At 33.9% G+C, this 23,671-nt stretch overlaps 1 protein-coding gene across 5 annotated transcripts in view; it reads right to left on the minus strand.

The window, feature by feature from the left end:
• The window catches only part of Msrb3 (methionine sulfoxide reductase B3), a 160,167-nt gene that overhangs the window by 125,425 nt on the left and 11,071 nt on the right, over positions 1–23,671 (minus strand). For 2 of the 5 annotated variants that reach the window (XM_005328702.5, XM_021728684.3), the window contains exon 2: positions 5,903–6,029. The exons of the other annotated variants lie outside the window; for them this stretch is intronic. In XM_005328702.5, the coding sequence (XP_005328759.1) occupies positions 5,903–5,978 (76 nt within the window). In that variant the 5' untranslated portion in view covers positions 5,979–6,029. The remainder of the gene's footprint in view (positions 1–5,902; positions 6,030–23,671) is intronic. 5 annotated transcript variants of the gene reach the window in all.

A 23,671-nucleotide genomic window follows, 5' to 3' on the forward strand; every position in this document is an offset into this window, starting at 1 on the left:
CTATAAAAATTTAAAACAGCAAAACAGAATGTGAAATTTTCTTTAATATTTGGGTGGTCTGCTGAAGAAAATTTAGCTGCATATAAAAACTATAAATTACTGTTAAATCAGCTGTTTGGATACAAGATAAATTAATTTATGAAAACTTGTTTTAGTTTATAGAAGGTCTACACATGAAAGACAATTTCAATGAGAGGTCCAAGCAACAAAGGGCATCAGAATCCTATTGAAAATGGAAAAAGGTTTTCACTTCACAAATATTGTTTGAACATAATAAGCAGAAAAAGTTGTAGTTTGTAAATCCATGTGTTCTTAATTGGATGTTCTTTACATACTTTCTAAGTTTTCACAATGTACCTAATGCTATCAGTTAAGTATCTATGCTAGGAAAGAATATAAAACTAGTGCCATCTACTGGAAAGAGTGGATATCATTCCAACAACTAATTGCAAATTATGTTGTGAATTATGAGTTGGAATTTGTATGTTTTTTTAATTATTTGTTTTTCTTTTTAAAAAAAGTCCTCCACAAAGCATTTTTAATGTAGTTAAACAGGTTAGGTAAGAAGAATTTGGAGGACTGATGAAATTGGAGAATGGAGGGCATTCAGGGAGTGAATTCTATTGGTGACACCAACACAGAAATCAGAAATAATGCATTCTGAAGAGAATTTTCCTTTGATTTCTTACGTACCTGATAAAATAGGGTTTCTATGGCATGCAGTTTGTGGCTGTAAATGAATGGACATCATTACCCTAAGTACGTGTATGAAGACATGAATGGTGTGAATATACTTTGTATACAACCAGAGATATGAAAAATTGTGCTCTACATGTGTAATATGAATTGCAATGCATTCTGCTATCATACATAACAAATTAGAATAAAAAATTTAAAAAAATAAAAATAGAATTTCTAAACTCAATTCAAAGAATACTTTCTGAAGAGTTTCAGAAGATCTAATTTTTTAAAACTTCAAATTGTTTGAAAATTTGGGTTTAGGGATGTTTAGAGGTGTGTTTGTGTGTGTGTGTGTGTGTGTGTGTGTGTCTGTGTCTGTGTGTTTGTTTATTCCTCCCCTCACCCTAGCTCTTACCAAGAACTAAGGGGGTAGTTAATATTTTCATGACCCAAAAAGTTTGTTAACAATTAATATAAAAAGTTATTCTATCCAGGAAGTGAACAGCATGCTGCTGAGGTGATTTTTTCTTTCTTTTTAGGGATAAATACATCAGTTGCTTTGAATGAACTCTCACCAGCTCAGAGTGAAGAAATAGTACTTTTTAACCATGGATGCTGCTTTAATGCATACCTATAGTGTTTCCTCTTTAAAAATGGAGACTTTAAAACACAAAACAATACTAATTTTCTCAAAAAAAAGTAATCAAAAAACCAGAGTTCTTAATTCTCAGAGTAAATATAAGATGCACTTATTCATCTCCTCAGTTGATACACCATCAAAATTCAAACTGTTTGAGAGAAAAACTAAAAGCAATTTTGGATAATATACACTGTATTTGTGTTACTATCTTTTTGTTATATGTTTTACTATAATGTTTTATACCTAAGACATCCTCTATGTGGAATTAATACAATAAAGTGAGAAAAGAGAAATTATTTTTGACAATAAATTTAACAGCAAGCTAAACTATGAACTTTACTTTTAATCTTTCCTTATAAAAGAATCTCAAATAAATTTGTACTCTCTGTTAAAATTATGACTTCACCTATATGTAAACTTTCCAAATGTTTACTTATGCATTTAACAAATATTTATTAAGTGCCAGGCATTGTGCTAAGTTCTGAAGCCATAAGCTTGTGATTCATAGAGTTCTACTTATACAGATGGTATTATATGACTTTCAAACACCATTTGCAAAATATCTCTTAAAGATGTCTAAGTTATCCATTAGAAGATCATGATATAATATCTTTATAAACTACATAACAGCCATGTGGTTCTTCAATTCACTGGAGACAGTTAAATACGCCCCTGAAGTCAAGGAAGAATCACAACCATATATTATGTGCTTGATGTTAGAGAAAAAGTATAATTTATCACTATAATTAGTACTATTTAGACAAACACCCTCACTTGGCTGAAAAATTCTATAATATCTAGCCTACAATTACTCTTAATTTTTATCTAGCATTAAAACTATGTTATAAAACTGTGCTTCCTAATCCCTTCTCAGATAATGGTTCAATCTTAATTTAGTGGCCAGGAATTCTAATGTTCAAATGGAAAATATTTCTATCCTCCCATCACCAACTAGAATACTCTTCTATAAGTTTGCAACACTAATTAGTAGTGAGTTTTAACATTTAATTAACCTATGACCAAAAGTTGAAACAAATAGCAGCTAATAAAATCACAGAATTTCAGATCTGAGCCTACTATATAATTTTAATTCTTCATTTTAAAGATCTAGAGGTTTACTGATTTGTTCATGGTCACACAAGTTAATGACAGAGCCATGGTTAGAGTTTTCTGACTCCTCTTCCAGTGCTCTTTTTTAATACTTAAAGAAACTGTTAGAGGAAATTAAGAAATTCTGAGAGAAAAAAATTACCTTTAATGACAAACATAAGTGAACCATAACTCAGATGTATTTAATAAGCTCTAAATTAAAATTATACTTTATTAAAAAATAGAAAAGGAAGTCAAAGCTCAAAAATGATGGATCACTCTTCTGGGATATGGCCTTCATGCAGGTCAATCCAGTTATAATCAACTTTAAGAGCCTGTTGCAATTATTTTTTAGTTCTGTAATTATTTCATATTGAATAATACTCAAAATTAGTAGGATAATGGCTAGGGAACAAAAATCTTTTTGATTTACAGAGATTTCTGTTGCAATCAGTTTTAACCAGGGAACAGTAAATTAAAGTAAGGCTTCAAACTTTCACCTTAATTTCCTTTATCTCTAATGTTGTCCTCTTCCTTCTTTACCTGTACAAAATAATAATAACTAGAATTCTCATTTCATTTTATATTTCAAGGTTGAAATAGTTTCTATTACTGTTGAACTTAATTTCTTTACCATTTCTATATACCTAAAAGTAAAATCTTATTACAGAAATAAACAATAAAGATTCTAATATGTAGACACTAAAAGACTAACTTTCCTAACACTTGAAAAATTAAATTAAGTGGCACTTAAATGATTAAGTAATTATGAAACACTATTTTATCCAGCTCATTTGCCATCTTAAAATGGGTGTATAAGGCCTAGATAAGAATGATAACAGTTTCTTTGGATTTTCATCAGTACTGGGTAATAAGAATGACAGAATGTATTATTATATATTTATAGGACTCAAATTCTGGTTCAGCAGGATATATAAGTAAAATAAAGAGTTCAAAACAACAGACTGAGGTGGTTATTTCTTCAAACAAAGTATATTTGTGGTTTCTATTTAAGTAAAAGTAGTTAAATAAAATGTGGTGTAATTTTAAATGTTTTTAAAAGCATATTGTGCTGGAAAAATAAAAACCTGTATGGATACAGATGCATGGATTTCTACAGTGAACCTAGTAAAGACATAGATGGTGCCTACTTCATGCCAGCCAGTGTGCTAAGCACTTTTTACAACCCAAACTTTTTAATTCTCCACAGCTATCCTTTCAGGTGGGTATTATTATCCTTGTCTTACAAAAAACTGAGCTAAAGTACACAGCCAGTGAGAGCAAAGCCAGATCTCAAGCCCTGTCAGTCTGAATCTAGAATGTGTATGCTTAGGCACTGCACTGTAATGGTTACCTCTTAAAAATTGTCAGCTTTGTTGAATTTAACTCTGAATTATTTTGTTATCAAAACTTAAAGATATTTATATTTCAATTAAACAATTTCACCGTGAAATACATTAATTCCATGACTGTCACATCTCAAGGAATATACTGTTAGTAAGTTGTTTCTGTTAATATTTGCCCTCCTCTGTGTACAGCACATCCCATGTTACAGGAACTTTCCTGGGTGCTTTTACCCATGGGTTTCCCCAAAGTGAACATAACATAGAGCAATGGAAAAGTTCCATTCGGCACAGGTACTATAGTGGTTAAGGTACTCTTTCCAGCTCATATACAATGCAACAGACAAAGCTAATGCATCACCTTTCTTTTCAAACCTACTACCAAGACCACTAAATTCAGAATCTCAGCTCTTCCTGACACCATCCAGCCTCAAACTCCTCCAATATACTGTATGGTGGGAGTGCAGGTAATATGGGGCCAATGCAGATACTGAGAAGAGTGGTGGGGGCCTCCATGGTTTAAGCTGCATTAGTTACCATAAATAGACAAAAAACAAAAACCTACTTTAAACAAGTTACTTGCTATTCAGATATAACCTCAAGACAAATGCCTTACCTTCCCCTTCCAATTAAGCGGACATTCAGCCCCTCTCAAAAACACCTAGAAAACCAGCACTGACCTTTCCCCACACTAAAATAGTCTTTTTAAATACAAAAGGAAGTCATATTATTCTCTGTCTGTTCCCCAAAATTTAAATTCCTTAGAACATCATCTATAGCTCATCATGATTTGGCTTCCTGTCCTTCCTCATCTTTTGTACTTCCCCTTCCCCTCCTAAACTTCCTATAGTAAATAACCCATATTTTCTGAACACATATTGCTCTTTCAGGCCTTCATGTTTTACCCATGCTACTCAGTATGTTAGAGATATCCTGAACCCTCACTGGCCATAGGGCTAAGGACAGTTAACCCTGTCCTTAGGGCTAACTCACAGTCTGAGATTCAGCTCAATCCTCCTTAGAACCTTTCTTGAACTTCAGAAACCTTACCTCCCTTCCAAAATTTCTTCTCCTAAAAAGCTAGGCCCATCCACCTCTGGATTCTCACAATACCTCAGGCATAAATACTTCTATTATCAAACCTTTCAAAAGTCCTCACACACTTCAATCACTACTTCGAACTCTTTGAAAGAAACTGGCTTTATCTTGTATATCCTTGTATCCTCAGTGCTTAACACAATGTCTGGCACTCATAGTTAAAACTCAATAAATATTTAACAAGTTAGAATCAGATTCTCTATCCAATGTAGTAATAGAGATGCTCATTAATGTAAATGTAAATTATAATAATATAGGGGCTGAGGTTGTGGCTCAGCGGTAGAGCGCTTGCCTAGCACGTGCAAGGCCCTAGGTTCGATCCTCAGCACCACATAAAAATAAACAAAATAAAGTTATTTCTCCATCCACAACTAAATTATAATAATATTAAAAATAAAATATTTGGTTTTCATAATAAAATTAAAATATTAAACTTATACGCACATAGGAAATTTTGGACTTTCATACTTTATTGTTTTAAATGCTCAAAATCACATTTTTAAAAAGTATAGTGGTTCTAATTTAAGAATCAACTGACACATGCTATTTTACTTCTGTTTATTTGGTAATTGTTAAGTAGAGTATATTTTATTTTAAACTACAATAAATGTACATTATGCCAAAGTTGGTCATTTAATTTTTTTTCCCTAAAGGATGCCCACATGTAACACGGAAAGTGTTTTCATTATCCTTTAACAAGATGAATGTCTTATTTTGTATGATTAGGGGCAGTTTCTCACTGAGCTTCTGCCTCTTATGAACATTATGATTTGCAGATGTGTAGTGTGCAAAGAACAGGAAGATATCATGAAATATTAGTGATGATTGTATACTGGACAAAGAAACTGGACAGTGTTTCCAAGAGCTGAAGAATTATGGAAATGAATGCCACTCAAGTAGAGTGGTGATTTATAACCAATTTCTGTGTTCAAATTAGGACTCAAATAAAAGAAAAGGAAATTTAGTAAAGCAAGGTAGTGTATCATTTCCTGCAGCAGAAACACCCACACAGACCAGTGCCCTCACTATGTACAGTACAACAAGCAGCAACCTGAGGGAAGCCCACAGGCTCGCAGGGCCACTGGCTGGCTCTTTGTCACCAAATGCAGCAGGTTGAATGCAGACATCACTGTAATATCTTCACCAACAAAACGAGAGGCAAAGAACAGGGGCAAGAGCTGAGTAAGAGAAAAAAAAACAAAATAAAAAAACAAATTAACACAACACGAATATTAAACACATTCATTGAACAATTTATAATTATGATTTTATCTGGAACTGAACATACATACACACACAGTGCTAATAAATTTCAAATGTCTATTTTTCAGACAGTGAGCTTATTTTCCACCCAGGCTTATTTATATCTTATGAATAAAATACATACCATATAATAGCAGTGTAATCTGCAAACACATTTTTCAAGAAGTTGAAGTTTAAAATAGTTGAAAGGAATTAGGTTTAGTGAGTTCATAACATGTGACAGGAACTGTCTGGAACCTAATACACATATTGTATCATATAATTCTTACAATAAACCTAGGAAGTAGGTTTTACCCTCCTAGTACATATGTGAGAAACCTAGGCTCAAAGGTCCAAGGGCACAAACCAAATAACCAGTGGAAAAAGGATTAGAAAACCTTGTTACATCTGACTGCAAAGTCATATTCTTGCCTTATACCATGCTGCCTTTTCCCAGCAATTATTTGCAAGCCTCCCTTCCTGGAGAAGACTGTAAAATATTGTGAACTTAAGAGACTTCTTTTGTTAGAGTTTCATTTTTTAAAAATAGAATCAAAAAACCTAAGGGGAACTAAGAGAATTCACAGCAGAAACCGAGTTAAGTTAGAATAAAACATGAACAAGAATTTTCATTCTATTTTATGATAAATTCTAAATAAATTTCTGTGAAAAAACACTCAAGACCTAGTATTAAAAAGGCTAAAAATATTTTTCTAAAGTCTTTGGAAATGAATCATGTGGAAGAATCTCAAAACCATATGAATATTAAGCTTCAGAGAACAGTTCAGTTCTTAGGATTTTTGTGAAAGTTTTAAACAACATTGTAATTGGTAAAAATTAACTTCAAATGAAAATGGAAAAGTGCTATATTAATATAAACTTCTTATTGTTATTTAAAATTAGTATTTTAATTAGCTTTAACTACCAAATGTCCAAAAATGATTATAAAATTAATGTCTTGTTCATTTCCTGACCACCATGTCCATTCCCCTTCCACCCACCCACCCCCAATCCACCCACAAATAAAAACCTGTTCCTGGACTTTTCTGACCTACTTCAAGAACAAACACATAATAAACAGTAATGTATTTTACCAAATCACTCTGGAGTATATCTGACAGAAATCTGCTTGTATTAACATGCCTGAACTCTGACTTCTCCAAACTAAACTCACTACGAAACTAAAACATTTTTGTGTTACCAACTGGAGACAAAGGAGAGGAAGAGGGAAGGTAAGTATCACAATGCACAGCCTGAAAGAACCATTAAACATAAATAAACATGTCATTTTCACGAGTGACTGCAGAGCAGGAGAAAGAGAGCATGCCTTTGGAGCAGACTACTGACTAATAAAAGATCAAAGGTCTATACCTCCCAACACTATAAATAAAATGTATTTTTTTCCATGAGACCCTTCTCTGCAAAGAATAAAGTGTTCACGGTAAATGTAATTACTTAGCAAAGCTGTAGCCTCATTGTGCTCTCACAGCTGACCATAAAACGTCTTCCTATTCTGTTTCATCAACCGCTCGATGTACCAGGCAGCCTGGGTGCCTACCGATCACTGTGGCCATCTGGCTTGTGTCAAAGCCAGCACACAGGAAGAAAGGCAGTGATGTCACTCTGCAGGTCAGGCAAAGAACAAAGATGCATTCTGCAATTAAAAGCTGAGGGCCGCAAATACCCAGGACCCTCCACCATGATATGACAGGGTGATTTAATGTTCTGACTTCACTGCCTTTTTTTTTTTTTCTACCCAAATAGCCAGAGCTCCATCTAGTGGCAAATTAGTTTTGCCCAGTTTTTTAATAGATGCAGAAAGTGTTAAATTAGCATCAACAAAGTGGAGCAACTAAAGTGACTACTTTTAGAGCAACTTAGATTTTTTTATACTTAAGAATGTAAAAAGCACAATCTGTCACAGTGTTCTTCATTGTTAAATCCTACAATGAATGCATTTCATAAATTAGGATTTGATACAACCCTAATTGTTTCAATGTTCACAGGATAGGAGAAGAAGCAGATAAGTTTACAAAATACATAAAGTGGTATTACTCACACACTACCCTGAAAATATGTAGCTGAGATGTAAAGAGAAAATCAGTTCTAAAGAATATGTACAGACATCTGGATGCCTTGGTTACATCAAACCCGTAATCTTATACTTGCACACACACACACACAAAAAAAAAAAAAAAAAAAAAAAAAAACCAGTAAATGTGGCTCAAGCATGTGACATCAGGAGCAAATGTTCTCCAGAATAGAAAAAGTAACACTTTTATGCTGAAATATTTCAACAAAATTATTTTTAAGTTAATGTTTCCACCTAATTATGTTTATAGAAATAAAATATTTTTGTCAAAATACATCTAAAATACATAATATGATTGTGTGAAAGATGGGTTTGTGTGAACTATGGAGCCAGACTGTCAATGTTTCAATATTGACCTTGGACAAGTTAGCTTTCCCTCACAGTGCCTCAGTTTCTTCAACTCTAAGATAACCATTAAGTAAATTATTCAGTTAAAAATTCCTAGAACAACTCCTGGAACATAGTGTATTCTCAAGAAATGTTAGTTGCTACTATTATTATTTAAATATGTTAGATATTTGCTAAATTTAAATTACATGAATTCAAAAATTCTAACAGTCCATTTATATACCTAACCATATTGAGAGATAGCAGATCATTCTCCAAAGAATACTATTTAGGCCAGAAAAGTTACTATTCATTCTTCCATAGTAAAGTATTCTAAATAAAACCACAGGATAAAGAAATCCTAAAGATAACAGTTAACTTAAAAGTTAAAGTTAGGAAGGGAAACAGACCCTAAGTAACTGGGTAATGTAATTGGCACATTTGAACCTAGGCCATATAGTTCTAGGGTCAGTGCTCTTGACCATTACACAACTGAAAAGGAAAAGCTTTAGGAATACCAACCCATTCTGCATACTCTGATTCTATGTTTCTCTGCTAGATAGTGTGGCTGACAATCAACATTTAATAAGAAAACATAATTCAAGATTATTTGAGAATCTTCTCACTGAGAGAAAAAAGTAGGGAATTAAGTGAAAAGTCTGAGATGCTCAGATTTCTGCACTTCCTCTTTTCATTTCCACCAGATACAACTTTAACTTCTATTTCACCTTCAAAATTTTTCTCTAACTATCTTGGACATACCTTCAGGATATATCCTAAGGATTATAAAACTCACTGCACTTTAATCTACTAAAACTTAAATATGTCCATGATATAGGAAAACAACGGCTAGTTTCCCATCCCTCTACTCCACCCCCCCAAAAAAATCCAAGTGTCAATTTGGCAGCTTTCTTCCTATTATTCTTTTTGAACCGCCAGAGTGAAGATCCTAGCCAGAAACAATTCTAGTACAAAAAGAGTCATGCTTTTTAACTATATATGATTAACTCTGTCTGGAGTGATGCTTCAAAACTCCTTTCTGTCCTATAACCATCCCACAGAACACGTTCTGGTAAATCTTTTGGGTAAAGTTCAAATTCCTAAACAGAGCATCTAAAGTTGTACATCTAGCTGCCACCTAACTCTTCAGCATCTCTCACGGCACCTCCACATCTCACCCCGCCCCGCACTCCTACCATACCAACGTGCTCCTTATTTCCCCAAATAGGCTCACAGTTTCCTAATTCCACCTCCACATCTTTATTTCATATCATTACTCTCTTTTGCCACCTCTCCCAGCTCCCACCACTCCCAGCTTCTCCAAGAACACCCAATGTGCCAGGTACCTCCCTGGCAACGTTAAGGGCACTGATTTGCTCTCATTACTTCCTCTTAAGGTCAGGGACAGTATCTTTTTCATCTTTATACCCCAGGACCTGGCACATTACAGCCATTCGTTTTATAGAGTGAAAGACTCACCATGTAAATGACAGTTTCTATGGAATGGGATCATCATTTCCAATGCTAGAGTCTGTCTGCTCAATCTGTTATTTATACAATTACTAGCAGTTTCTATGAAGAAGTGGAAAGTTAAAAATGCAACCTGACTTGAATCCAAAGATAATTCAAATTCTCTGTTATGGTCAAAAATTTTCACTTCTCCACCTTCTTCCCCCAGAATTCCAATACCCCCAAATTCAACTAAAGTTAGTTTGGTAACACTAAAGTTTGTTTTTTCTTTCTACTTTTATCCCTGTAGTTGGACAATAAACTACCAAGGAGAGATGATATACACAGGGAATCCAGAGAACTCACAAAGTTGATAATTAGCTTCAGAATACCTGAGCTGACTGTAACAGTGGGCTTCAAGTGTCAAACCTACAAGTCAAACACCTTTCCAATAAATGCCAAAGGAATGTCTCCATCAGTGGTTTTCCACAAGCTAGTAAAATGTTCCCCCAAAACTGCAGTAACAGAGAGTTGGCAAATTTGAATTTTGTCAAGTAAGGACATTAAAAAAAAAAACCTGCAAAACTTTAATTTCATCATATAAGAAAGATTACATTAACACCATCAAGAACTAAGCAATCGAGAGAAAAAATATTTTTTTTTAATTGTTGTTGTGCTGCAGATTGAACCCAGGGCTTGGTATATGATAGGCAAGGGCTCTACCAATGAGCTATATCTACAGCCCAAGAACATTCTTTTAATTTATTTATTTAGAATATATTTAGTTTTGTGGGAAGAAGTTTCATTTTTAGTATTTTTCTCACTAATCTAAATGTATACTATAAAAGTTATATAAAAAATATTGTTCTTATTATTGTTCTTATTAATTAGTTCTTATTGTTAGATAAAAAATATTGTTTATTGAGTGAATTGATCAATCATTTAACTACTGCTTGAAATCATCAGCCAACTGGTAGAAATTGGCAAACCTTTTGTTAAAAGGAACTCCCTCTGTTATTGTACTTCTTTTAAGAAACACCAGAACCCTGTTACTGAGGAATTCCTAGTCAATCTTCCAAACTGCTTAGAGTTGAATGATTTTAAGATATGGATTTTTAAGTTATGCAATCCCTAGTACTTGGAAAACAATTTATCAGGTGCTGATGAACTATACAAAGATGTAAAACATTGTCTATGCTGTCAAAAAACATGTAAGACTAAATGGGAACAGTAGACATGTGCCAAATGTCATGACAGATAGAAATAAAATGCTACAGAATTTCAGTAAATATTGGTAGGTATAACTATATAAACAAAAGGTATTTGGAGTTCTTGACAATTTTTCTGAAGTCCAAAGGCTCCTGATATCAAAAAATTTAAACTATTTTGAATAGATATACGCTTGCCTAATTTAATGACATCATACAAAGTTCATTTGGAAAGTACTGGTTCACTGGGATATACAGATCTTTCATATGTTAACACACTTGAACACATGGTACTAAAAAATCATATTCAGGGCTGGGGATGTGGCTCAAGCGGTAGTGCGCTCGCCTGGCATGTGCGTGGCACTGGGTTCGATCCTCAGCACCACATACAAATAAAGATGTTGTGTCTGCCGAAAACTAAAAGATAAATATTTTTAAAAATTCTCTCTCTCTCTCTTTAAAAAAAATCATATTCATTAATATCACTACTGATTTCATCAGAAGTTTCTAAATAATGAGAAACTATTATGCTTACAATAGTACATATGTTTTCCAAAAATTTTTAACCTGAAAGCTCACTTTTTCTAATTGACAAAAATAGTGCCAGTGTTTTCCAAGAACCAAATTGTTCATTTTTGAGAAAAATGCCCCCCAAATACCATGGTTTGTCTATCATTCTTTTAAGTAAAATAGTATCTCCAACAATTGCACAAGTGCTTTTCCTGAAGACAACCAGTGTGCTTTAGTACCCAGAAGCACTTTACAAAAATATAGTTTCCATTTCTGCACATAGAATATTAAAAAGATATGTATTCGGTCAACAAAATTTAATAAAATATAAATGTTTGTTAATGCATCATCTTAAGTGAAATTACCCTTTTTTCCGACTTATGCAGTGTTGCTGAAAAACAGAATGACAGTGAAATTTGTTGCTTTGTTTTATACTAAGAACCAGCAGGGTTACCCACTCTTGCTTTTGCAACATTAATGAAAACATCCAACAGTGAAAAAAGCAGTTAGTGTTAGTATCAAAATAGTTTTGGCTTTATAAATCCTTGAAAGGGTCTCAAAGACTCCAAAGATCCACAGTTCACACTTTAGAGAACTGCATTGAGAACTACTGGTCTGGTAGGTGGCCTGTCACACAGTAAGTGCACAAATGTTTAAAAGTATTTGTTGAATAAATGAATAACAAATTGAGAAATACGTTTACAATTTCTCCCATAATAGTTAGAAAACAACAAATGAAAAATAATATCTACTAGTAGACTTTAGATCCGTTGCCACTTCTGAAGCGATCAGTATATTTCCTATTTCATCATATTAGTGAAAAAATTTAAAATTTTGCAGTATTTTATCAAGCTCAGGAAGACTAGTTATGGCAGATTTCTGAAAGTAACAGAATACTGAAAACCAGTCTTCTCAGTATCACTTTAAGAAATCCACAAAAACATGTCCTGGTAAGGGATAAGAATAAAATTATGAATTTATGTTATCTGAAGACAGGGGTAATTATTTCATTAATAAGTCCACTCAATATTTACTGAATCCATATCATGTATATGGTACTATTAATTCATGTAATGCCTACCAATGAAAACCTACTAGTATAATAACCAGGAAATTAGAAATGCTTGAGAATAACAAAATTGCATCATTAAATAAGTTTAATAACTAGCCAAAGTCTTAGACACATCTACTACCTTAGAAGTCACCACCTACCAATAGTAAAATATTAGTCATGAGGTATCTTGCTGAAAATTGTATTTAAGTGCCAAAGTTTGAGAACACAATTAAAAAAACTAGATGGGTTTAGAATTACCTCTGTCACTTTCATTTACTAATCTTCTGGAATATTTTCTTGAATGGGAGAGAAAAGAGTAGAGTTAGATCTAGTACTAGGCACTGAATATCATGTGCAGCCTATACAATCTATTTCACAACCTATAATCAAATCTCCATAGGACTATGTGACTATGTTGCCATTTGTCATGTATATGACAGGGGTAAAAAAGTGAGAGAAACAAATTTTCCATTTTCTAAATAGGAAAAGATAAAGAGACTTACCAAAGGCAAAGTCAGATAGCTAATTTGAAGAAATATAATGTCTATATATTGCAGCATCTACATTTTCTTTATTATTAGGTTCACATAAAAAGTAGCTCTGTAGTAGAGCACCTGTCTCCCACATGTGAGGCACTGGGTTCCATCCTCAGCACCACATAAAAATAAATAAATAAAGATATTGTGTCCATCTACAAATTAAAAAAATGGAAAAAAGGTAAGAAATGAACATAAAGAAGTGTATCTAATACTGACAATGCAAGAGTGACACTATGTCCATTGAAAAGGTATACCAATTGTATAACTAAAATAGAATGTAGACAAAAGCTCAACTTCTAATGTAAAATATTTTAATTTTTACATTTACTATTAACTATAAATTTAGTGTTTATATTTATTATAACATATTATGATTTAATATTTTATATTACATATACAGGCCATCTTTTTTCATAATTTTTTCTTTCATAACTGGATATTATCTGTTAAATAAAATTATAAAAGTTACTACTGGAGAATGATTCATAAATATCACTTCCAAAGAGTGAAACATATACAAGTAGGGGTGAAGATGGTGGCTTCTGCTTCCCATCTCAGGTTCCCCATGTGCAGATTTTTGATGAAAATAAAGCTTAAGCCAGGCATGGTGGTGCACATTTGTAATCCCAGTGACTCAGGAGGTTGAGGCAGAAGAATTGAGAGTTCAAAGCCAGTTTCAGCAGCTTAGTAAGTCTCTAAGCAACACAGTGAGACCCTATCTCCAAACAAAAAAAAAATGTGCTGGAGATATGGCTCAGTGGTCATCCCTAGTACCAAATAAATAAATAAAGCTTATAGACTAAAGAAATAAAATAAATAAAAGATGCAAGGCATCAAATGGACTGTTTTGTCTAAAGAAAAACTTGTTAATCCTGGCTGAGTAATCCTATGCCTAGGACTATAAACCAGACATCTAAATCTATTTTAAAAGATATTTTTTGTCTGTTTAACTTATCTTTCCCATCCACCTTACAAAACATTTTTAAATTTTATTTTTATTGTTGCATAATTATACGTAATTGTTGAATTCACTGCAGTATATGCATACTTAGACATAATAAAATTTGATCATTTTCATTTTCCGGTACTTCCTTTTGTCCCCTCCTCCTCCCTCCTCTTGGTTCCCTACTTCTACTCTATTGGTCTCCCTTCTACTTTCAGGAGAGCCCCTTTTTTCTTTCTTCTCTCTAAAAACATGTGGCCCTTAACTTTCTGAGTCTGACTTATTTTGCCTAAATAATGCTCTCTAGTTCCATCCATTTTCCTGTAAATAACATAATTTTGTTCTTCTATATGGCCAAATAAAACTCCATTGTGTATATATACCTCATTCTTTATCCATTGATATGCTGCCAGACCTAGGCTGGTTCCATAAGTTGGCAACCATCAATTTCATTGCTATGAACATGGGTATGCATGTATAGCTACAGTAAGCTGACTTTGATTCTTTTGGATGAACACTTAGGAGTGGTATAGCTGGGTCACAGGGGGATTTCATTCCTAGTTTTTTGGGGTTTTTTTAGGAACCTCCATACTGATTTCCATAGTGATTGTACTAATTTATATTTGCACCAATAGTGTATAAGAGTTTCTATTTCCCTGTGTCCTCGCCAGAATTTATTGTTATTTGAATTCTTGATGATTGCCGTCCTGGAGTAAAATGAAATCACAGTGTAGTTTTGATTTGCATTCCCTTATTAGCTAAAGACACTGAACATTTTTGCATTTGTTCAATTTGTAATTGTAATTATAATTGTAATTGTCTGATAAGTTCATCTGAACATTTATTGAATGGATTATTTGTTGGTTTCTTTCCCTTTTTTTGGTGTTGTTTTTTTTTTTGAGTTCTTTATATATTCTGGATATTAATCCTCTGTCAGAAAAGTAGCAGGTAAGATTTTTCTCCTATTTTGTAGGCTCTCACTTCATGTTTTTTTTATTGTTTCTTTGCTACGCAGAAGCTTTTTACTTTGATGCCATCCAATTTCTTAATTTTTGCTATTACTTTCTGGGCTTTAGAAGTGCTATCAAGAAGTCATTGCCTGTACCTATTACTGGAGTGTTTCCCTTGTGTTTTCTACTAGCAGTTGCGAAGTTTCTGGTGTAATTACTAGGTTTTTGACACATTTTGAGTTGACTTTTGCAAAAGGTGAGAGATAGGGATCTAGTTTCATTCTTCTATATTTGAATATCCATTCTTCCAAGCACCATTTGTTTAAAAGGTTGTCTTTTCTTCAATTTATATTTTTAGCATCTTTGTTAAGGATCACATGACTGTATCTGTGTGGGTTTGTCTTTGTGTCTTCTATGGTGTTCCATTGGTCTATGTGTCTGTTTTCATGCCGGTATCATGATGAATTTGTCAACATATCTCAGTAGTATAATTTTAAATCAGATACTGAAATGCCTACAGTATTACTCTTTTCACTCAGAACTGCCTAGGCTATTCTGAATATTTTGCTCTCCCATATGAATTTTAGGACTGTTTCTGTGAAGAATATTATCGATATTTTGATGGAGATCACAATTGAATCTGTGGATCACTTTTGGTAACATGGCCATTTTAACAGTATTAATTCTGCCTACCCGTGAACATGGGAGACCCTTCTATTTTCTAGTACCTTCTTTCATTTCTTTTTTCATTGTTCTGTAGCTTTTGCTGCAGTGGTCTTTTATCTCTTCGGTTAGCCTTATTCTGTTTTATTTATTTATTTATTTTGAGGATTTTACAAATGGAACAGTTTTCCTGATTTCTTTCTTAGTGGACTCATTCTTGGTGTTCAAAAAGGCTATCAATTTTTGTATGTTGATTTTGTATTTGGCTATTTTTCTGGATTTGTTTATCAGCTCTAGAAGTCTTCTGTTGGAATGTTTAGGATCTTCTACGTGTAGGATCACCTCATTACAGTGAGAAAATCACCTCATTACAGTGACAATTTGACTTCTTCCTTTCCTATTTGTATCTTTTTATTCCCTTCTCTTGTTTAACTGCTCTGTGTAAAATTTAAAGCACTGTATTGATTAGGAATGATAAAAGTAGACATCTTTGTCTTGTTCCTGATTTTAGAAAGAATGCTTCCAGTTTTTCCCCATTCAAGGCTTTGGGTTTGTCATGTGTAGCCTTTATAATGTTGAGGTTAAGTTCCTTCTATCCCTAATTTTATTAGGGTTGTTATTATGAATGAGTGCTAAATTTTGTCAAAAGCTTTTTCTGCATATATTGAGGTAATCAGGTGATTTCTGTCTTTGGTTCTATTTACATTGACTGATTTGTATATATCAAACCCTCCTTGCATCCCTGGAACAAAACCAACTTGATCATGATGTATACTTTTTGTAATGTGTTATTGAATTCTATTTCCTAGTATCTTGTTAAGGATTTTTGCATCTATGCTCATCAAAGATACTGATCTATAATTTTATTTCCTCCATGTGCTCTTATCTGGTTTTAGTATCAAGTTTCAACTTGGTTCAATTTTGGTAGGGTGTATATATCTTGGTATGCATCCCTTTCTTCTAGATTTTCTACTTTATTGGGACATAAGTTTTCAAAATAGTCCCTAGTGATCCTCTAGATTTCCATAATGTCTGTTGTGATATCTTCTTTCTCCATCTCTAATTTTATTAAGTTGGGTCTTCTTTCACTAAGAAATAATTTTAATGAGTTAAATATAAGCCCTAAGACATGTCCTTAAATCATATTTAAAATATTATAATCAGAACTTTGTCACCATTCTAGGAATAGAAAGTTTCAGCACTGGAAATTGCAAATAAATGTTTGTTATATCAGAATTTTAGCAACCCTCCCTCCAAGTTAACTTTCTATTAAAAATATCTAGAGATATTTTTTAAAAAGCTATTGCAGAAAATAAGAAATTTTATCTGATATAGTATATAACAGAGAAATTTTACAAAATGAACCTCACCAAAAAGTAAATCTTTGTGACCTCTATCAACTACTTGACAAATATTGGTCTAGAGAGGGATAAGTCCAAAAGAAGTTCATAAAGTGAAAGAAATAAAATATTCTGCATAATGTTCTTTCTACTTTGTCCTACTATGGTTTTCTTTATTAATTAAATCATGTTTTTAAATGAACCTAAATACTCCACATATACTCCAAACTATTTTTCTCATCCCAAACTCAATTCAATTATTTCTTTATTTCTTCACTAATTTATTATTCTTTCTGTATTCCTAATTATGTTTAAAAAGGACTCCCATTTACCCAAATGAAACCACAAACCTTAAAGTCACCTTGATTCTCTTCTAATGACCATTATATCCAAACAACACTAAGTACTATCTTTATTTCCAAGAGGGTACTCAAATACGACTTTTCATCTCTCATCAGATTATGTCCCTCTTACTGCCCATAATCTGATTTCCTCCACATGTAACCAAAAGCCCTGCATGCTGGCTCTAACAGTGCTATAACCCAATCTAACATATTTCATGGCTCATTAACACCTACAGGGAAAAATTCAATCTATCCTGCCATTTAAGACCTACTTGGTTTCTTTCTTTTCCTATGTCTATAACTTTAATCCTCCATACAACCTAGTATACTCTTATGTTCCATGCACTCTCTTATCCTTACTTTTTCTCTAGTACCTCACACAAAGCCAATCCCCTAGTAGAAATTCAATATGTATTTACTGAACAAATAAATATTGACAATACATCTTTTATAACCTCACCATACCACTTATATCCTCTATATTATATACAGAATGCATTCATATTTAACTTTGAAGCCCAATTTAGACATCATTCCTATAGGCAGGAAATTGTGTACATATCATTTATATAAAGTTTATATTTAGGTATCATTTCCCTCACAAGGATCTCCCATTTCCTTCTCGCCATTCCTTCTATTAGAAAAAGAATGCATTTCTCCTCTGCACTACTTTCTATTTCAGCACTTCTATTACTATAATGCAGCTAGAATTTTAGGTTTACAAATCTGCCTATCTTATAAGCTCCTTAAGAGTATTCAGTGGGCTGGGTGTGGTGGCACATGACTATAATCCCAGCAACTCAAGAGTCTGAGGCAGGAGGTTTGCAAGTTCAAAGCCAGCCTCAGCAAAAGTATGACATTGAGCAACTCAGTGAGACATTGTCTCTAAATAAAATACAAAAATGGGCTGGGGATGTGGCTCAGTGGTTGAGTGCCCTGAGTTCAATCCTTGGTACCCCCCATCCCCAAAAAAGGAATATTTGGTGGGATTTCACCTCCATAAAATAAAGGCTCAATAAATGTTTTTAATATAACTGAACTCAAATGTTTTCCTCTGTTTTCCCTATATTTGTACAAAGTGTCCTAGTGCCCATAGAACTAGTCCTATATTTCTGTTTATACAGCATGGAATACAGGAACTGAATTCAAATTCTGACTCAATCAGCTGAATAATCTTGAAAAATTAATTACCCTCTAAAATCCTCAGTTTTAGGCCTGAGGATGTGGCTCAGTGATAGAGTGCTTGCCTAGTGAACATGAAGCCCTGGGTTCAATCCTCAGGACTGCAACAAATAAATAAATAAACAAAATCCTCAGTTTCCTAAGAATCTGTCTCCTTCCCTGCACAATGTAGATCATAACACTTACTTCATTAAGCTTCAGAAAGATTAAAGGAGATATTTTTTAAAAAGCTATCTAGCAGTGGGTTTTATTTCTACCACTGAATAACAAAAGAGGAGGTATAAGAAAGAGAGAGTTGGAGAATTTAGTTTTGTTTTGGACAGAGTAAGAATAAGGTGGGAATCTAACAGATAACTCAATTGAGATACCTTTTTCCAGGGCTGAGGATGTGACATGGTGGGAGAGCACTTTACCAAGCATGTGTAAAACCCTGGGTTCAATTCCCAGTACCATTAATAAAAATATGTATATATTTTTTCCATTTAAGCAATTATGTTTTAGGAATTTCAGAAAAACCATTATCTTTGAGAAGAAAGAAAAACTTCAAATTTTGCATCAACTGTTTTAATCAGGGTGACCTAACTTTATACATACATGAGGCATGTACACTAATAAGATAGGAATTTGACAAAATAAACTTTGGGTCAACTTCAATTTTAACCTCCAACAGGAGTTATAAATTATCATTGCCATTCAACTAAAACTGACAAAATTACTCACTTTCATTCAAAGATAAACTGTTCAAGGACTTGCCCTCATGGAGGCACATACCTGTAATTCCTACTACTCAGGAGGCCAAAGCAGGAGGATGGCAAGTTTGAGGCCATCCTGGGCAACTTAACAAGATCCTGTCTCAAAATAACTTATTTTTAAGAAAGGGATGCATGGAGCAGCTCAGTGGTACAGTGCTTACCTAGCCTGGGTGTACCTTGGATTTAATTCCCAGTATGGAAAAGAAAGAAACAAGCAAACAAACAAAACCTGTTTAAGGACTTATAATTTTACATTAGAATCCTGATAACTATATATACTATTTGAATACCCAGGAAGAACCCTGGGAGTGGCACTAATTTGTTAACTGAATGCCAATACATTCTATCATTACAGATTCTTCTTCTGTATAGAATGCTAGCAACTTTTTTATATTCCATAATTACAATATTATTTACATTCAGGTTATTCTCAAAGAACTTTCCAGCCTCCTAATTATCAAATTATGCCTTTTAAAAATTCTCTTATCAATTCAATGTTGTTTTGCAAGGGAAAGTTAACATGATATATAATATTCTTTATTAAATTACCTAAGATAACAGAGGAGCTCAGGAAATAAAACATGCATACATCCTTCCCTATCAAAAAAAAAAAAGACATCAACTCAAGAATGTACCCTCGTTAAACAAGGTATGTATCAAAATATTCTTAAGGGACTGGAGTTGTGGCTCAGTGGTAGAGCACTTGCCTGGCATATGATAGCCCCTGGGTTCAATCCTTAGCACCACATATAAATAAATAAAATAAAAAATCCATTTACAACTAAAAAATATTTTTTTAAAATATCCTTACAGATGGAAAAATTAAGATAAAAAGGTAGGTGGTAATAACTGCATACCATAGATGTTACATGATAAAATGAAAAGGACAAAAATAATCCTTAAAAAGGGAGAATGTATAATGTAAAAATAACAATAATCAACAATAATCATTTTGAACTAAGGCCACTTTCATTAATAAAGGAGAGCAGAGAAAAACAAAAGGATCTTAAGTTTTTTCTGTAAAAAAAGGGTCAAATGCTGTTGTATTTTTTTAGGGAAATAATCAGATTAAGTAAAGCTCAGCAACGTATTTAAGGTCCAGAAACTAAATTCCTATAAAAGATTAAAAACAAATAAAACACAAAAACCATATGACAAAAGACTGAAAACCAAGGCAAAAATATCACAAAAGAGCACAAAATAACAGGACAAAGAATGTCATCAAATATGTTCATCCCATAAAACATAAATAATTTAAATGTGCCTATTAAAAATAATGACTCTTATGAAGGGTTACAAAATGAATGGTATAGAGGGATTTTTTAAAAAGAGAGAGAAAAAGACTGCTCATATATGTGCACACCCATGAAGACAAAGGGGGCAATATAAATAAATACCTTCCAGAAGAGAACTTATGTTTTCCTTCAATCAGATTTTGTCAGTTCCTCTCAAAACAGTGAATAGACTATAAAAACATATAAGACCTATATCATCCTGGAAACTAAAAAAGAATAAAACTCACTTTGAAAAACTTTGAATTGCAGAAAGAAAATACTGAAGAAAAGGCAACCCCTAACTCATCTAATTCATGACCGTTGTCCCTGCAAGTTAGAGGAACAGAGTCCAGCAAATTCCCACCAGGATTCTAAACAGGAGAAGGAAAAGCCAGCAAGATAGTCTACAAGGTTTGGAAAGCTTAGCAACCAGCACATGATTGATTGCTAAGCTATGTCTATGTGTGTGGCTATAAAGGTAAAGCTCAGCAATGCTCAACTCTGGCAAGGACTTCTGACACTGGATGCTACCTCACAAAGGTAGGAAGGACATGAAAAAGACAGCATATCCTTACGTACTGGGGTCACTGCCCTGCAAACTCTGGGTGGCACTCCAGTCAGAGAGAAGAAACTTCAACACCAAGAAAGTATCTTCAGAACCATCTGCAGCCCTCATGCTACTTTCCTCCTCTCCACTCAGAGACCACTGGAGCTCTGAGAGTGAATCTAGGGTAATTCTAAACTTTTCTATTCTACCCTTTTGTAATTCTGAGTGACTAAGACAAATGCACACCCAACTCAGAAGGTCTCCAATTCCTCAAACTGGACAAGCCTGTGTTGTACTCATTCCTTGTTCTATTTAACAAGCAGATGCTGGGGACAAAGTGAAAAAAGATAACATAGTCCCTGGAAGTTACCATGTTAGTGAAAATGAAAGACATTACTAGGAAATGCAATAAAAATCACATAGAGGTAGAGAATAATTAAAGATCCTAAATAACAGAGGAAGAGAGGGGGGCATGAGAAAGGTGTTCTAGAAGAAATAACATTGAAACTAAGAATAACTGTTAAGACTTACACCCAGTTTAAGAAGGAGGAGAGAAGTATTCCAAACAAAGAGAAAGATATACAGTGGTCCCAAATTAAGATCATAGCTCACTGAAGCTCCTCTTCTCAACAAGAGCAGTGTGGCTGAAAAATGTAAGGAAGGAGTGAAAGGGGAAATGATGGTGCTGACAGAAACAAATCTTGTGCCGCACTCTGGCTGGGCACAAAATGACCGGGAGATCACGAGCCACTTGTAGGTTCAAACAGGAACTACTTTATTGCCAGAACCCCACGGGAACACCACCAGAACTCAACCGAAACTCCGTGAGAATCAACGGGAACTCAAAAGTAGGAGCCACCCAAGGTAGCAGAAGCCGCCTTATTGCCGGACAGCAGAGGTTTATATACACAACTGAATACACAGCTTGTTTCAATTTAGCATCATCCAGTTACAGCAATCAGTCATTATCTTATTAATTATACACAGCTTAACTTAATTATCATCATCTTAATGGCTTGCTGGCGTTACTTCTCAACCACTCCTTCTGGCAAAATGCCAGGCGCCATCTTGACTTGGTTGTGGCTCTCAACAATCTTGAAAAATTATAAGTATTTAGAACTTCACCCTAAGAAGAAAGGGAACTAACCAAAGGACAGTGACATTATCAGATTTGCAAATTAAATAATGAAGATGATAAAAATGGAAATGGACAGGAATAGCATAAGACCAAAGGTAGTGATTCTAATTAGGAGACTTACAGAAAACTGGGCAAGTGGTGGACCATTTACTGAGCTAGAGAACAAAGAGGAAAGGCTTAAGTTCAGGTTGAAATAGAAGTTCCATTTTTGACATGTTTAAGGCACCTGTAGACAGTCCTCCAGGTAGAGATGATAGAGAAGTATGTGGATGTATGGGCTATAGTTTAGGGTAGAGAACTAACAGACATTGCGGGTGGGTAATTATATGCAGATAAAACTGAAGCTCAAAAGTAAATAATGTTGTATAAGAATATGTATTAAATTAGAAAAAAAATGCCAGAGCCTTGAGGAACACATGGAGATAAGCTGAAAGAACTAGCGAAAAAGACCAAGAAAAAACAATGGTCAGAGATGGGAAAGTATTGTCCCAGAATGACAAAGATGATGATGATGATGATGATATTAACACTGTGAATTAACTCTGTGGAAGATGATGTGCTAAGTAATCCACATTTACTCTTTCACTTAATGGTTACAACAGCCTATGTGTGATAGGTATGATCTTATTTCCATTCTACAAGAACCTGAGTCACAGTCAATCTAATTAATTTTTGCCTAAGATTGCACATCTAACAATGCCAATGCTATTAGAAACTACTGAATCCACTGAGTTTAATGATATGAGCACCATAAGTGGCTTCAACCAAAGCAATTTCAGTAGAATATGAATGGTTCTTCTATCTTCCTTAAATCCTATGCCCAATCAATCAGCAAGGTTTCAGTTCTGGCACCACCATCCTGGCCCAACCATTATCAACTCACCAGCCCAACCCTAAACATTTGTCTGATTCTATTCTCAACCCCTATGTTACATTCTCCATACAACATGCAGAGTGTGTATTTGAAAATGCAAATCAGATCTCCTCATTGCCTACTTAAAACCCCCAACTGCTTCTTCTATCATACAACATACTATCTATACACCTCATATGATCTTAAAGTCCCATGTGATCTGGCCCACTTCTTGACCCTTAACTCCAACCATACTCTTTCTCTTACCAAAAAATGATCTTCTTGCTCTTTCTACAACAGGACATAGCAGCTCCAAAGTGGATAGAAAAGCCTCTGAGAATAAGGCCTGTGTCACTCTGATTCATGTTGTGTCCCCTGAGATTAGACAAGTCAGTACCTGACATGGAAGAGGG

This window comes from Ictidomys tridecemlineatus, chromosome 6 (genome assembly GCF_052094955.1).
Source record: "Ictidomys tridecemlineatus isolate mIctTri1 chromosome 6, mIctTri1.hap1, whole genome shotgun sequence".
NCBI classification, from domain to species: Eukaryota; Metazoa; Chordata; class Mammalia; order Rodentia; family Sciuridae; genus Ictidomys; species Ictidomys tridecemlineatus.